The sequence below is a fragment of the Pan troglodytes genome, chromosome 7, assembly GCF_028858775.2.
Source record: "Pan troglodytes isolate AG18354 chromosome 7, NHGRI_mPanTro3-v2.0_pri, whole genome shotgun sequence".
Lineage (NCBI taxonomy): Eukaryota > Metazoa > Chordata > Mammalia > Primates > Hominidae > Pan > Pan troglodytes.
In genome coordinates, this window is record NC_072405.2 from 22,398,184 (window position 1) to 22,414,568 (window position 16,385).

At 33.9% G+C, this 16,385-nt stretch overlaps 1 protein-coding gene across 1 annotated transcript in view; it reads right to left on the minus strand.

Annotated features, from left to right (window-relative positions):
* SGCZ (sarcoglycan zeta) overlaps nt 1-16,385 on the minus strand; it is a 1,171,086-nt gene that overhangs the window by 20,016 nt on the left and 1,134,685 nt on the right. Inside the window, exon 6 of the mRNA XM_054656572.2 lies at nt 334-406. Within this exon, the coding sequence (XP_054512547.2) occupies nt 334-406 (73 nt within the window). The remainder of the gene's footprint in view (nt 1-333; nt 407-16,385) is intronic.

Sequence of the window (16,385 nt, forward strand, 5' to 3'; positions counted from 1 at the left end):
CGTAGAGACAGACAGGGTCTCACTATGTTGCCAGGTCTTGAACTTCTGATCTCAAGTGATCCTCCTACCTTGGCCTCCCAAACTGTTGGGGTTACAGGTGTGAGCCACCGCGCCTGGCCTCAGCATCCCTATTTTTCTTAGTTCTTCTCACTTACTCTATAACTGCCTTTGCCTTTTCTTTTCCACATTCTTCCTAACTAATATATTCATTTTTGTATTTATTTTAAGTATATTGGGAGAAACATTGTCTAGTTGTCTATTTTAGTTCCTCATATATTAAGGATTATCAACAATGATGGATTTTATGCCACAGGTATAAGAGGAAGCACCTACCTGAGATCTTGGGATGGCTCTGCTCTGATGTGCGGCGTCTCCACAGAGTGCCCAAATACGGCTCCTTCAGTGCCTGGGGGTAGCATGAATATAGCAGTCAGTATAAGCAAGTCCACACAGTGGCTTTCATCTCTATGTTTATGCATCAAATATTCTTCCAAAAGAGAGAAAACTTAAAATAGGTATATATGATGTATTAGTCCGTTTTCACACTGCTGATAAACACATATCCGAGACTGAGAAGAAAAAGAGGTTTAATTGGACTGACTTACAGTTCCACATGGCTGGGGAGCCCTCAGAATCACGGCGGGAGGCAACAGGCACTTCGTACATGGCGGTGGCAAGAGAAAAATGAGGAAGACGCAAAAGCAGAAACCCCTGATAAAACCATCAGATCTCGTGAGACTTATTCACGACCACGAGAACATTGAGGGAAACCGCCTCCATGGTTCAAATTATCTCCCACCAGGTCCCCCCCTCTACAACATATGGGCATTATGGGAGTACAATTCTAGATGAGATTTCAGAGAGGACACAGAGCGAAACCATATCACAGGATATGAATGAGAAGAATTGGAAGAGTATCACCAGGCAGGGAAGAGTCAATCAAGGTAAATCTAAAGGTCATTATATTGATCAATTTTAAAATTAAATTATTTATAAAAGTCAAAAGTCAGTGAGTATTCCCACTCTCTCTTTAAAGAACAAAAGCTCATCTCTGTCTCCTGCCTTATTTTCCAGTTAAGTGAAATTGAGGGAGGGCTAAGTCACAATACTCAATTCTGTGTTTCTATAAATAATAGCAGCTCATGAATAAAAATGTGGAGGTGAGCTCCAGTGTAGCCTATTATTGGTTTTTAAAGACAAACCCTCATAGATGTTTAGCAGTTCTCACACAAAGAGCTCCCACCTTTGATTACAGTAACCACCAAAAGCTAGAGAACATGTCATGTTACTTTGACCTCTCTGGAGTTAGGGTTTAATCTAAAATCATGAACTGCTTTAAATTGTGGTGTTATAGTTGGTTTCATATGGAATCGTAGTTTTCCGAAGAGGTCATATACTCTAACACTTTTCTCAGGAGGTTGAATGATACTCTATCTCAACTTTCATTTACTGAATCCATTTTTTTCCAGATTCTCATAGCTTTTTCATAATTTAACAGCAAAATGGAAGGATTCTTCAATTACCAAAATCAAGTGGAAAAAAATGTTCCAGATAAGATGACATTGAGAAAATCTTTTCTGTAATTTTGCATAAATGTCTTTGATTATCACCCTCAAAATAAACTTGATGATTTTGTTTTCTGGTCTAATCTTCTTCAAAGTTCTTGCTTTAAGAACCTCATACCTGTTCCATCAGTGTCTTCAACACTAGCTCAGTTATACAATGTAATTTAAAAATATGTATTTGAAGCGTACAAAACAAATCTGTTTTTGTCTAATGAGAAAAATCATGTAAAATATATTAATTCAAGAGGCAATGATGACACTGCCACTAGGAAATTAAAGCTAAAATTCTAATTCCTTAAAAATAAATTGCTATATATGGAAATGTATTAGAACCATCAGATGACTCCTTTGCATAATATAGCAAAACAGACCTTGATCATGAATAGAACAGGAAGAGATTTTTTTTTTCAAAGACGATATGATTTCATCTATATTATGCTGCTGAGGGCAAACTTACTTACCAGGTTCTGCTGCAGTAAATCCCTAAGATTACAGATTTCTGTTTATAAGCTAAAAGCTATTGGCATTTGTTGAACTCTTAATGGGTTTAATAGTGTTCTCTCTTCTCTCTCTCTCTGTCTCTCCTGAGACTCTGTAGGACATATGGTCCTTGTTTTTAAAACTTTTTTCACGAATTTTGAGAAATTATTTAAGCAGTTAATTCTTTTGATATTTTGGAAGATATTTATTTTATTTCTACTAGTGGAACATTCCTTAAGATGGGTCTTTAAAAGTAAAACAGTAGTTAGAGGTAACACTAATTTTGTGATTATAGTGGGGATAGCATTTGAAAGAATATTACAAGATATACATTTGTATATCTCAAAGAGAGACTCTGGCATTTTGTAATAAGATATGCATCCCAGAAAAGATAGTGGAAATTAATGTTTAAACTTTGCACATGGATAACTATTTCATGATTATGAAAATTTCCCAGACAAGGTGACAGAAATATAGTTAAACATCAGTAATATTTACTTTCAAATACATAATGGCACACTTACTTACTAAGCACAAACTCTATCAGTGAAAATAAAAATAATAGAATGTCATCAAAGTTTAAATTTTCAGTGAGAATTAAAAACTGATAGAGGTCTCAATTCTGAGTGCCAATATAAAAATAATCATTTTTAAAGGATTCTTGAGGAAATAAATATGTAATCATACCACGTAAAGGGCGAAATTTTAAACTAAATAATACGAGTGATTGACAAAATGCAGGCCTCTAGAAAATGAGAAATTCACTCTCCCTGTTTTTGTCCTGAATGAGCCAAAGGTACAAAATTAATAAGCAACACAGATAATCTTAAAGGAAATCAGTAAGGGATGATAAAAGCCACCTGAACCAGGTATGAAGTCTAACAGCATAAAAAAATTAAAAATCAGAAAATGCACAGTGGCTCGTGCCTGGAATCCCAGCACTTTAGGAGGACGAAGCAGGCAGATCACTTGAGGGCAGGAGTTCCAGATCAGCCTGTCCAACAGGGCAAAAATCCTCTCCTCTCTACTAAAAATACAAAAATTAGCTGGGCATGGTGGTGCACAGTAGTCCCAGCTGCTTGGGAGGCTGAGGCAGGAGAATAGTTTGAACCTGGGAGGCAAAGGTTGCAGTGAGCTGAGATTGCACCACTGCATTCTAGCCTGGGCAACAAAGGGAGACTATATTAAAAATAACAACAACAACAACAACAACAACAAGCTTTAAAAAAAAACTGTCTCTCTCATGAATTGAAAATTTTTACCATGTAGATTACTAGTAGGGTTGTGAGATTTAGCAATTAATAATATATGACACTGAGCTAATTTGAATTTCAGATAAACATCAAATCATTTTTTAGTATAAGTATAGGATATTTACAGGGGATATACTTATACTGAAAGCATATCTTGAGTAATCAAGTAAATTCAAAATTAGTAAGGCATCATATACTTGATCTGGAAACCCTAACAATTTGTCAACATTTGTTTGGTACATAAGGACAGATCTGACTTATGCTCACTTAGAGAAAAGACAGACTGTCATGAATTCTCATATCATAGGCTCTAGAAACCATAGAAACAAAAAAGAAGGATAGACATAAAAAGGACAAAAGGAACACAACAGAGACACATATTAATATGTATATGTAAACTTATTGAATAAATGTTTGTTTTTCATTGCTATTTTAAGGGGCTGTTCAAAAGGGTACAATGTTCAACACTGCTTGATTATAAAATCCTATAAAGGATGTTTCAGATAATTTAAACTGACTACAATGTTACAAGACATAGGGAAAACCTATACTGTTGGCTACTGCAATTGTCAGAATAAAACTAAGAAAATTCAGGGTCCAAAAGTAGTAGAAACCATTCATATGGTAATTTCTGGCTTCTGCAGGAAAGAATAAGGATGGCATATTCTGCTTTGCCGGAAAGGAGAAAAGGCAGATATGGATTATGGTCCTACTTTGTATTTAAAGACCATTTAAGACATAAGCTAGGATACTACCCTTTACAAATGCCTAACATAAAATGCCACACCCTCAAAAACAAATTATTAAAATTAAATGTAAGCACCTCTTCTGATGTGGCTATCTATATTCTAAATGCTATCTATACTATAAATGTTATATCCTACGCTACTCATTATTCACCGATTGACATCCATGTATTTTTTACCGAAGTCACTGGTCCCAGAAGAAGAGGTAGCACAAGAAAAGGAAACCCAAGAAGCACCAGAGAGAAAGCAAACAACCAAGAAAGGCAAGAACACCTCACACTGAGAAAAAGAAAGGCAGGCAGGAAATTATATTTTTAAGTTATTTGACCTGATATTTGCCAAATGAGAACTTTTGCTGGCCTTTATTTTTCCAATAAAATCAACTATGATCATGAATTTTTTGAGTTTTTTTTTTTGTGGGGGGGTGCAAAGAAGGGAATGGATTTTATGTAGATATCAACATGATGTGAAAGAGCAACTACAAGAGGAATCCAGAGTCCACGGGGCAAAGGTTAACAGGACATAAACAGCTAGACTCCCAGCCCTATGGCACTTGACAGGTATCTTAGCTTTTCAGGTCCAGGGATATTTTTCTAGATCTCAAGGGACAGAAGATTCCTATTTATTTATGATCTTCAAAATTGTATCTGTGTTAGTAAATATATTCAAACTTCTTGGAAGTCTTCCTACCTTACTTTCTTTTTCTTTATTTGCTTCTGTTTCCCCCAAATCTAAATTGGTATTAAAATCTAGATTAAACTGGGAATAGACTTGTTTTATTCCCAGGTTTACTTATAATTTGTTTTTAAATCTTGGCCAAGTATTTAAAGCCCTCTGGTTTTTATTTGTAAAATTATAAACCAGATCATGAATAACATGATCTCTAAGGCACTTGCAATTTCTAACAGAGTTATATGATTATTTTTTCAAACACGTCAAAACTTGTATACTAATAACTCTTCTCATTCCTCCTTAAATACTAGTGGAAATCAGTTTGCAACTCCAAATCAACAGAAAATAAATTATTTTGGGGAAAGGATGGAGTAACAATACTGGAAAAAATATTAATTGGCATTTATTTTATTCCATTAAAAAGGATTGCTTTGAATACTGAAAAATTTATTACCTCTCAAAAGAAATGTCAACCTATTTCAACATATACTACATCTCCTATTTGTGTTATTTTAATAATCTAAGTGGTGTTTTTGCCTCCACTTACCACCACAAAATACAACCTATACATTGCTGGAGTGATTTTATCAAAACCATTGATATCTCACCTGTGCAAAAAGCTATAATTATTTTCCTGGACACTGCTTTTGCCCAGCATTCAATACTCCTGTAATCTGAGCCCATTTGTGTGTTCAAACATCTTTTCTTCCACTTATGTATAAAATATCTTTACTAATTTTCCCACCTCTTAAGGCATATGCAGATTTCTTCATTCTCTGAACATATTTAGGGTTTACTGCCTGTAATACTTGTCTTTAAACTACCATATCTATTCTTACATTTTATATTTTTAATTATAACAGTTGCTTATGTTTCAGGCCAAAAAAATTGAAGATATATTCCTTCTATGCCATTGTACTCTTGCGCACCACATGATGGATGGGAGGTAATTAATAAATATTGATAAGGATCCAGATTTCCAGCCTTTTTTGAGTTTTCTCCTTTTGTTTTTTAATTCTAGTTTGATTAATGGTAAAACCATATTCCACACAACCAGGTGAACCGGGGAAGTATACTGAGATGTCCTTTCTTGTTCAACATCCTTATTAGCGTACTTGTTTCCACAGCTTCAATATCACATACATTTTCTGCTCATGATTCCTCCATACTGGTGCCAAATGATGTTCTAAAACACAGAATTGACTTTGTAACTCTCACTTAAAATATTTTAAGAACCCAGTGTCTGTAGAAGTCAAGCCCAGATTTCTTAGGATTTACTGCTTAGCAGTTGTGTGGATTTTACATTTCAGTGACAAGACAACTCTCGCTTATTTTCCCATGTTTATGGACTGTCATGAGAACCCCTTCTTGTTCTCAGCATATGCAACCTCTTTCTCCTCATTTGATGGTAATCTCTTCTCAATTTTCAAGATCTGAATCTAAATTATAGTATCTGTGAAACATTTTCTTGGTTCTTGCCGTTTGCTTCTCCTTCTGCCCAGTTTCCGCAGGTCCTTGTAAAAATTACTGGTATATATTTCTAACATTGCATTGCAATTTGCTTTAAGCTCTTATCCAGTAACTTACGACTTTCTTGAAGTCAAAGACTGTCTCGATAACAGTTGTATACTTAGTACTGATCATGGATTCTGCTACATAGTTGAGGATCAGTAAATTAAAGAACGTGAATAAAATAATTAACAAAAGCATGCATAAAATGCTTTCTATTTTATAATTGATATGTAAAACATGCTAAGTTTCTGTTTCCTAGTGTGTCTCCTTGTTTAACACTTTAACACAAATCAACATCCTGCGATGATTATCTGAATGTATTGAAACTGTTATTATGAGCATAGCCAAAGTGATTTTTTTCTAGTGAAACAGGGAAATAACATTATTAATTGTCTTGGGAGGAAAGCAAAAAAGAACACCATATTGTTCATTTAGGACTGAAAAATAAGCTGCCAGGATTTCTAAAAAGAAATTGTTTCAAAATCTGTTTGGACTTTTCATTTGGCATTTTTTTCATCATTTAAAAAAATATTTGAAAGCCTTTACTCTTGGATGCCAAATAATATCCTCTCATCCACTTAAACAGTGTCAGAAAACAAAAAGAGATAAGGAAAAAGACTGCTGGTGATCAAAAGGAAAATGCATTAAAATAAAGCTATTTTCTTCAAAATTAAGTACATTTCAAAAATAAGTTGTTTGTTACTAATGAAATTAGACTAAAAGATATCAGCACTGGAAATGATCCAGACTTCCATATGGCTCTCATTTTGTAACCTTCAAGAAGTTATGTTTTACTAGCAGTTGTTTCTCTGAGTTTTAGGAGGAAAAGCTCTTCATTTATTATTTCTATTCCTTTTAGTCAACAATAAGAGTAATACTTGAAATTTAAAATCACATGTAAAGAAAACAGAATTAAAAAGAAAATAAATTATTTCCAAATTGAATGAATATGTGGTTTGATGGAAACGACATTTTTAAAAATTGTGTATAAATAATCCATTTTCTAATTCCTACCTCCAAAAAAATGAAAAAATTACAGTGGACGAGCAGAGCTTTCTTCGTTACTTTTACATCCAATAACTCTTGAGATATATATTCTCAGGAAATAGTTAATTCCAAAGTATGTGATTACTGAGGTTGTTGTTTTGCCCTTTACTTAAATAAAACCACTAAGCAAATGAGAAGTAACACACACACCTGAGGCTTCTAGAGAATCCTGAGTGAGAAAGCATAATCAAGAATGCCCCTTTAGCAAACATAATCTCTATGGGTATGCACTTTTTAAAAGGCAGCAATATTTGATTAAATTTACAGCTTCATTGTAAACATTATAATTTTAACGAGTTGAAATGCAAAAATATGCATTAACCTATTTGATAGCACATGAGCTACCCATACTGTCATTTATTACATTTTTAAAAATTTTATTAATGATTAATGATGAAACTGAGAAGATTAAGATTCCTAGGTAAATTATCTTTTTACCACCTTTACATAAAGTCTAGATAAGCTTTCAACGTACTTAATCTAGCAGTATATTTTGTCTTAACATTTGGACATTTTACCTAAAATACAGATATGATAGCTGATACTAGTCTTGGCTCTTTGAACTCACACTTATTCTTATGAATGTAAATCTTTTTTAAATTTTTTTTGTATAACCCTTTCCTTGATCACCTCTATCATTAATCCAGTGAAATTCAAGCTTTGTGGAAATTCATTTATTTAGAAATCTCCCATCAGTTACACCATAAACTGAGGTTTCTTTGGGGGGGGGGGTGGAAATTAGTAAATTCCTTAATCCTATCTTTTTTCCTTATTTTATTCTTCAAGCTCTTCACCACTATTTAGATTACTTTCTGAAGAGAAACAAAATGACTTCCTACTGCTATTAGTCATAAAGGGAGAAACTGTGTTTTCCAATGGCAGGTCATACCGACCATTACCAAATGGAATGCACAACGCTAGAGATTCATCTCAGCAGCACTTTCATTGCTTAATTCTTTATTCCTTAGGACTTCTGGTACATTGATATCAAAGTGCTTTCTATGGAAAATAAAAATCAGTAAAGAAATTGTCTAAAACAGATGGTACATAATTGTCTTTGGGGGCTTCAAATATTGCATTGGTTTATAGATTTATCTGAAACTTCTACAAATATTTTTTACTCTGAAAAACAAAATATTGTATGTTCAAAAGATGCTAATTGTATCAATAGCTTTATGAGCCTGAGCTGCATAGTTAATCTACATAAACTGACATATGAAATTATTTTTTAACATAGTGTCTCATGAACCACAATTTATTTAGAATGTCCTTCTTACCTCAAGATATCTAAGAGACTTTAAAACATCAAAGTTTTACCTACAATTTTTTTGGGTCTCTCTGCCGATGAGAAAAGATTCAGAATCTTCGTACACACAGCTTGCCTTAATATGTAATTGTCATTCACTTACTCATAACGAGGTTTTACAAAAATTCACATAAAAACTGAAAGCCTCATAAGCCTATCATCCAATAACAAGATAGTAGGACATGCATGGAGTCCAAATGAGAATCAGAACATGTGTGTTAATGCCCAGATAAATTCTCTTCATCTTTTTGTTTCTATGAGATTATTTACCTTTTGTTGCTCAAGGTTGCTCCTTTGATTTTTATTTTATCACTTGCCATGTAATTCATGTATACCGATAGGTAAATTTTAAAAAGCTCCATTTACTTTCATTTGTTTTTTAACCATAAGAGGACTGGTAGCATTCTCTTTACTTTTAATTAAAGAAATGGCACGTTTCTCCAGAACTAATGTCTGGTTTCCTCAATAATGAAGTTTCTACAGCAAGAACACTCATCACATGCTCAGCGTTGATTACTGTGAATACTGTATATTTTTCTTAGAGGAATTTCAAGCAGAGTAAGCCATTACTGCTTTTTGCAATTTATAACCATTATAATTATCCACAGTTTACAGGGAAGTCCAAGCATCTTCAAAATTATTGGGCTATTATGGCAACCTGTGTTTTAAAGGTTGCCATAATATCTTTAAAGATGGCATGTATCTTTAAAGATGGTCGTCCTCTGACCTACAAAATGTATCTTTAAAGATGTATCTTTAAAGATGGTTGTCCTCTGACCTACAAAAATAATGCATTAGAGATTAGCATTAGACCTGCTGATATAAATGGGCCTCTTCTGATAAGTCAGAGGTAAAATACACAACTTTTATAATCCAGATATGTGCTTTTACATTTTGGAAATCCCTTGATGCACTTAGCAAATATCTCACCATGAACAGGGTAAACAGATATTCAATATTTTCAATAGGTAGTTTTTTTTTTTTGAGAAAGCTTAAATTGTGACACTGAGATGTACACATCTGTGTGTGTGTGTGTGTGTGTGTGAATGCAGAGTATAGCATCTCACTGGGGAGTACTTGACCCGTGTGTGTGTGTGTGTGTGTGTGTGTGTGTGTGTACTGACACATTTACAAAATAAAATTCCAATCTTGTAAAAACCTTTCCAGAGAATTGAAAAAAAAGCTGATGCCCTAATAAATTAAGTATTTATTATCATACTTTAAGTTCTGGAGTACATGTGCACAATGTGCAGGTTTGTTACATAGGTATACGTGAGCCATAGTGGTTTGCTGCACCCATCAACCCATCATCTACATTAGGTATTTCTCCTAATGTTATCCCTCCCTACCCCCCAACAGGCCCCGGTGTGTGATGTTCCCCTCGCTGTGTCCATGTGTTCTCATTGTTCAACTCCCACTTATGAGTGAGAACACGCGGTGTTTGATTTTCTCTTCTTGTGTTCGTTTGCTGACAATGATGTTATCTAGCTTCATCCATGTCCCTGCAAAGGACATGAACTCATCCTTTTTATGGTTGCATAGTATTCCATGGTTTATATGTGCCACGTTTTCTTTATCCAGTCTATCATTGATTGACATTTGGGTTGGTTCCAAGTCTTTGCTATTGTGAACAATGCTGCAATAAACACGGGTGTGCATGTGTCTTTATAGTAGAATGATTTATAATCCTCTAGGTATATAGCCAGTAATGGGATTTCTAGGTCAAATGGTATTTCTAGTTCTAGATCCTTGAGGAATCGCCACACTGTCTTCCACAATGGATGAACTAATTTGCACTCCTACCAACAGTGTAAAATTGTTCCTATTTCTCCACATTCTCTCCAGCATCTGTTGTTTCCTGACTTTTTAATGATCGCCATTCTAACTGGATTGAGGTGGTTTTGATTTGCATTTCTCTAATGACCAGTGATGGTGAGGTGTTTTTCATAATTCTTGGCCACATAAATGTCTTCTTTTGAGAAGTGTCTGTTCATAACCTTCACCCACTTTTTGATGGGGTTTTTTTCTCGTAAATTTAAGTTCTTTGTAGATTCTGGATATTAGCCCTTTGTCAGATAAATAGATTGCAAAAACTTTCTCCCATTCTGTAGGTCGCCTGTTCACTCTGATGATAGTTTCTTTTGCTATGCAGAAGCTCTTTAGTTTAATTAGATCCCATTTATCTATTTTGGCTTTTGTTGCCATTGCTTTTGGTGTTTTAGTCATGAGGTCTTTGCCCACACCTATGTCCTGAGTGGTATTGCCTAGGTTTTCTTCTAGGGTTTTTATGGTTTTAGGTGTTACATTTAGGTCTGTAATCCATCTTGAGTTAATTTTTGTATAAGGTGCTATGAAGGGGTCCAGTGTCAGTTTTCTGCATATGGCTAGCCAGTTTTCCCAACAGCATTTATTAAATAGGGAATCCTTTTCCCATTGCTTGTTTTTGTCATATTTGTCAATGATCAGATGGTTGTGGATGTGTGGTGTTATTTCCGAGGTTTCTGTTCTGTTGCATTGGTCTATGTATCTGTTTTGGCACCAGTACCATGCTGTTTTGATTACTGTAGCCTTGTATTATAGTTTGAAGTCTGGTAGCATGATCCCTCCAGCTTTGTTCTTTTTACTTAGGATTGTCTTGGCTATGTGGGCTCTTTTTTGGTTCCATATGAAATTTACAGTAGTTTTTTCTAATTCTGTGAAGAAAGTCATTGGTACCTTGATGGGGATAGCATTGAATCTATAAATTACTTTGGGCACTATGGGCATTTTTATGACACTGATTCTTCTTATCCATGAGCATGGTATGTTTTTCCATTTGTTTGTGTCCTCTCTTATTTCCTTGAGCAGTGGTGTGTAGTTCTTCTTGAAGAAGTCCTTCACATCCCCTGTAAGTTGTATTCCTAGGTATTTTATTATCTTTGTAGCAATTGTGAATGGGAATTGACTCATGATTTGGCTCTCTGTTTGTTTATTATTGGTGTTAGGAATGCTTGTGATTTTTGCACATTGATTTTGTATCCTGAGACTTTGCTGAATTTCCTTATGAGCTTAAGGAGATTTTGGGCTCAGACAGTGGGGTTTTCTAAATATACAATCATGACATCTGCAAACAGAGACAATTTCACTTTCTTTCTATTTAAATATACGTTCTTTCTTTCTTGTGTCTGATTATCCTGGCCAGAACTTCCAATACTATGTTGAATAGGAGCGGTGAGAGAGGTCAACTTTGTCTTATGCCAGTTTTTGAAGGGAATGCTGCTTTCAGCTTTTGGCCATTCAGTATGATATTGGCTGTGGGTTTGTCATAAATAGCTCTTATCATTTTGAGATACATTCCATCAATATCTAGTTTGTTGAGAGTTTTTAGCATGAAGTGGTGTTGAATTTTATCAAAGGCCTTTCTGCATCTATTTAGATAATCATGTGGTTTTTGTGATTGGTTCTGTTTATGTGATGGATTACATTTATTGATTTCCGTATGTTGAACCAGCCTTGCATCCCAGGGATGAAGCCCACTTGATTGTGGTGGATAAACTTTTTGATGTGCTGCTGGATTCGGTTTGCCAGTATTTTTTTGAGGATTTTTGCATCGACGCTCATCAGGGATACTGGCCTGAAATTCTCTTTTTCTGTGTGTGTCTCTGCCAGGTTTGGTATCAGAATTACAGAAGAAAGAAAATTTTAAAGGCTCACATTTATTCCTAGGGAGAGATACCAAATTTCTAAAAAAGGTATTATCATATGGAAACCAGCAATAAAGAATTATCAGGACCATTCCTTTAACATCTATCACTGGAATATAAGTTTGGTTTAACGGTAGACAATTAATAAAATTCACCATAGTAATTTACTGATGGAGAATAATATAGAATGATATCAGAAGATAGAGAAAATTCATTCAAAAAGTTCATCATGATTAACCACAATAATTGTCACTGTTTAGGAAATGAGAACAGAAGTAAATTTCTCCACCTGAAGTTGTCATGTACAACATAACCTCTATCAACATCAAACTTATTGGTGACATGCTGAAACATTTCATTTAGGAACAGGGATATTTCACTTAAGAACATTACACAAAAGTACAATGTGGTTTTATATTTGGCTAGAATCACCACGTTAATTCAACTCTATACTATATATAGTTCTTGTCTTACTAAGGAAAAATATAGATGTATAATATGTATATTGTTTTGAGGAAAAAATAAAACTAACATGGTTCACATAAAATATGGTTTTCTATAGAAAAAAAATCCTAAAGAATCTACAGAAAATTAAATACGATTAGAAAACAAATTTGACTTGAGAAAAATGTAATGCATGTTCTGTGAGACGGATGAATTATTAAATTTAATCAAAAGGCATTAAAGAAATGTGAATTATAATAAGAAGTATAACATAACCATATGTAAGATTATCCTATCCTAAAGTTAATAATTTTACCAAAAACTATGAATAATTAATGCAATCTTAATCAGATCATCAATGATAGTTTCATGGAACTGGACAAGCGATTCTAAATCTCTATAGAGGAATATCAGGAATAATAAGGCAATCTGAACCTCCTCCACAAAAAATTTAAGTAGGCAGATTTTCCTGTCCAGATAACAAGTATTATTATAAAATTCTAATTTTACTAAGTCAGTGTGACTGTGAAATAGAGAAATAGCCTAATGGCTAAGAGAGTCCCCAGAAACAGAGCAATAGATATCCTTCTTATGGAAACTCAACTTAATGGCAAAGTCAATATTGAATATTGAACATAAAATTTAGTATTAACTTATATTCAACATTGAATATTATATTTAACATTCAATTACATTACATTAAATATATTCAACTATATTATATTCAGTATTGAATATATAATATTAAATATTAGAAAAATCAACATGTCACGCTGTCATAGCTGAGATAAAGTGTTATTCACTACTATTCTCCACTTTAGGCTCATAGCAAATTGATGCCGTTATAAGGGTGTTTAAAAAGTGACTAATTTTGTGAAACTTATAAAAACAATATTTGCACTGAAATAGAAAATAATGCTCTTTTTAAAGTACCTGTTTAATTAATTGTTTTTAAAAAATATGTGATATCTTACCACACTTCCATGCTTCTTTCAAATTATACAGGGTTTTTTTGGTATTGCCGTTATTATTGTTGTTAAACTGACTAAAATCATACATGAAATAATAGAAATAAGGCCTAACATCAGATAGACTTTTCCATTCAGTTAAGTTATTGTGTAGCAAAATTTATTTTGTCAGTTCACTACACAATGTGACAGTATATAGTTTCTCTAATAGAGTAACATTAAAGAGGACATATAATATAACCAAAAATTTGAGTTCCAGATAAGTTTGGTGTCTCACTAGCAAGATGATGTTAAATAACTCATTTAATTTTTTTTACTCTTAATTTTCTCTTCTGTAAAATAAAAAGCAATCTGTCTCTTGTCCAAAAGACTATGTAGGTTTTTTTTAAAATTTTTTATTATGTCATATACATGTGCATACATTGATACATAAATAGCCCTACAATGTATACCTCACAGTTGCTTAGCATTATGATGTCTGAGGTCAGTTAGAAGACTTTAAGGAGGCCGGGTGCTGTAGCTCACGCCTGTAATCCCAGCACTTTGGGAGGCCGAGGCAGGCAGATCTCAAGGTCAGGAGATCGAGACCATCCTGCTAACATGGTGAAACCCGGTCTCTACTAAAAATACAAAAAAATAGCCACGCATGGTGGCAGGCTCCTGTAGTCCCAGCTACTAGGGAGGCTGAGGCAGGAGAATGGCATGAACCCGGGAGGTGGAGCTTGCAGTTAGCTGAGATCGCACCACTGCCCTCAGCAGCCTGGGAGACAGAGCAAGACTCAGTCTCCAAAAAAAAAAAAAAAAAAAAAAAAAAAAAAAAAAAAAAAAAGACTTTAAGGAGCTATGGTGATTCAGAGATAGGAACATTCTCATTCACTACCATGAGAAGGCAAAATAACAAAAACATTCTGGGGTCCTTTCCCTTTGAACAAATAATTCAATTTCTAGGAATTTATCCCAAAGAGTTCTTTATGTGCACAGAGATGTAGCTACAAGGATGTTAAGAACAGTCCATGTAGGTTCATTGTATTTAATCAAAATGTTCATCAATAGGGAATTATCTAATAAACTATTGTGATTCAACAAAATAGAATACTTTTAGCCATTTAAAACTATTAGAACACTAGTGAATTGAGTAACCTAAAAATGAATATTAAATATCCATAAGATATGCATAAATGTCTACATTTTTAAAGAGTCATAACATCTTCACTGGCTAATTCCAGTTAGCAGCCATATTTTCAAGTTGTGGTCAACTCATTTCTTCTCCCCTTGTTTTTAGGAATTCTTCTTTCTCCCTTATCCCCATTAGAAACTCAAATATACTGTTCAGTATGCAGAGAAATTTGGGAAACATTATCACACCTTAAAGGTTTCTATTTTAAGATATTTTCTTTAAAAAGCGAGCCAGCTACCTCAACAAAATGTTTATCATTCTTTTTAAAAGGTAGCAGTAACTCAACTGAATGTCATCTTAAATAGAAGTATGTTGTAATCCCTTTTAGAGATAAAGTGACTCTTTTTAGTCAATTTTGACTAAAAATAAATCAGACTGTCCTGAGAAGTCATGATAGTTCTGTCACCAAGTGTTGAAAAGAAGAACGACCAAATTACAAAGACGTAAGAGAGAAGATTCAAACTTTTTTGGAAGAATGCAATAAAACTTAATGTACATTTTAAGCCTGAGATTCCAAGATATTTATTTCATCTGCCAAACAATAAAGGGGTGATGAGTAAACAGACTGACTCTGAAAGTTTGTTTTGATTCACTTGTCTTAAAGACCGAAAATAACAAAGCAAACAATCAGTAATTGCCAATTAATTATTCATTTGGTTTTACAGTTGTAAACTTAAAAGAAGCCATGCAATGAAACATAAATTATTTGCCAATTTTGTTGAAATGTGGGAAATGAAGTGATGTTAAACAATTTGTGGGTACATGGGAAACTGATCCTGTAAATGATTATTATACTTAATATAGAGAGATTTGAAAATGTTATATTGTGATTAAATCATTCTTAAATATCATCCATCCTACTTTTCAAAGCATGTCACATGAGATTAGTAGTTCACATCCAGAGCCATGACCAAGACCTATATATTCCATCTTCTGAATGAGGTATTTCTCTGTAGCAATGCAAAAACAGACTAACATAGTAGGAAACTATTGCTTCTATCTTCTAGCAGTTTTCAATTTAATAGTAAAACTATTTTTAATGAAACAGATCAATTATCAATTAGAATGGTAGACATAATCGTGATCTCCCCTGCCCTCAATGGTCTCCATCCTAATCCCTGAAACCTGTGAATATGTCACAGTTAACAGGCAAAGGGTAATTCAGATGACAAATGATACTGATTGCTCATTGGATTATCTTAAAAACAGGATTATCCTGCATTATCTAGGAGGAGCCAAAATAATCACCAGGACTATTAAAAATGGAAGATAGAGAGGCACAAGAATAGTCTGAGACAGACAGTTGGCTAATGTTGTTAACTTTGAAGATAGAGGAAGGGCCAAGAGCTAGAGTAATGATGAGGGTCTTTAGGAGCTGGAAAAGCAAAGGAAACAGATTGACTCAGAAGGGAGCTCAGACCAGGAATCACCTTGATATCATCTTAGTGAAAACAGGTTCAAACTTGTAACCTGTAGAACTGGAAATAATAAATTTGTGTTTCGTAAGCTGCTAAATTTTTAGTAATTATAAC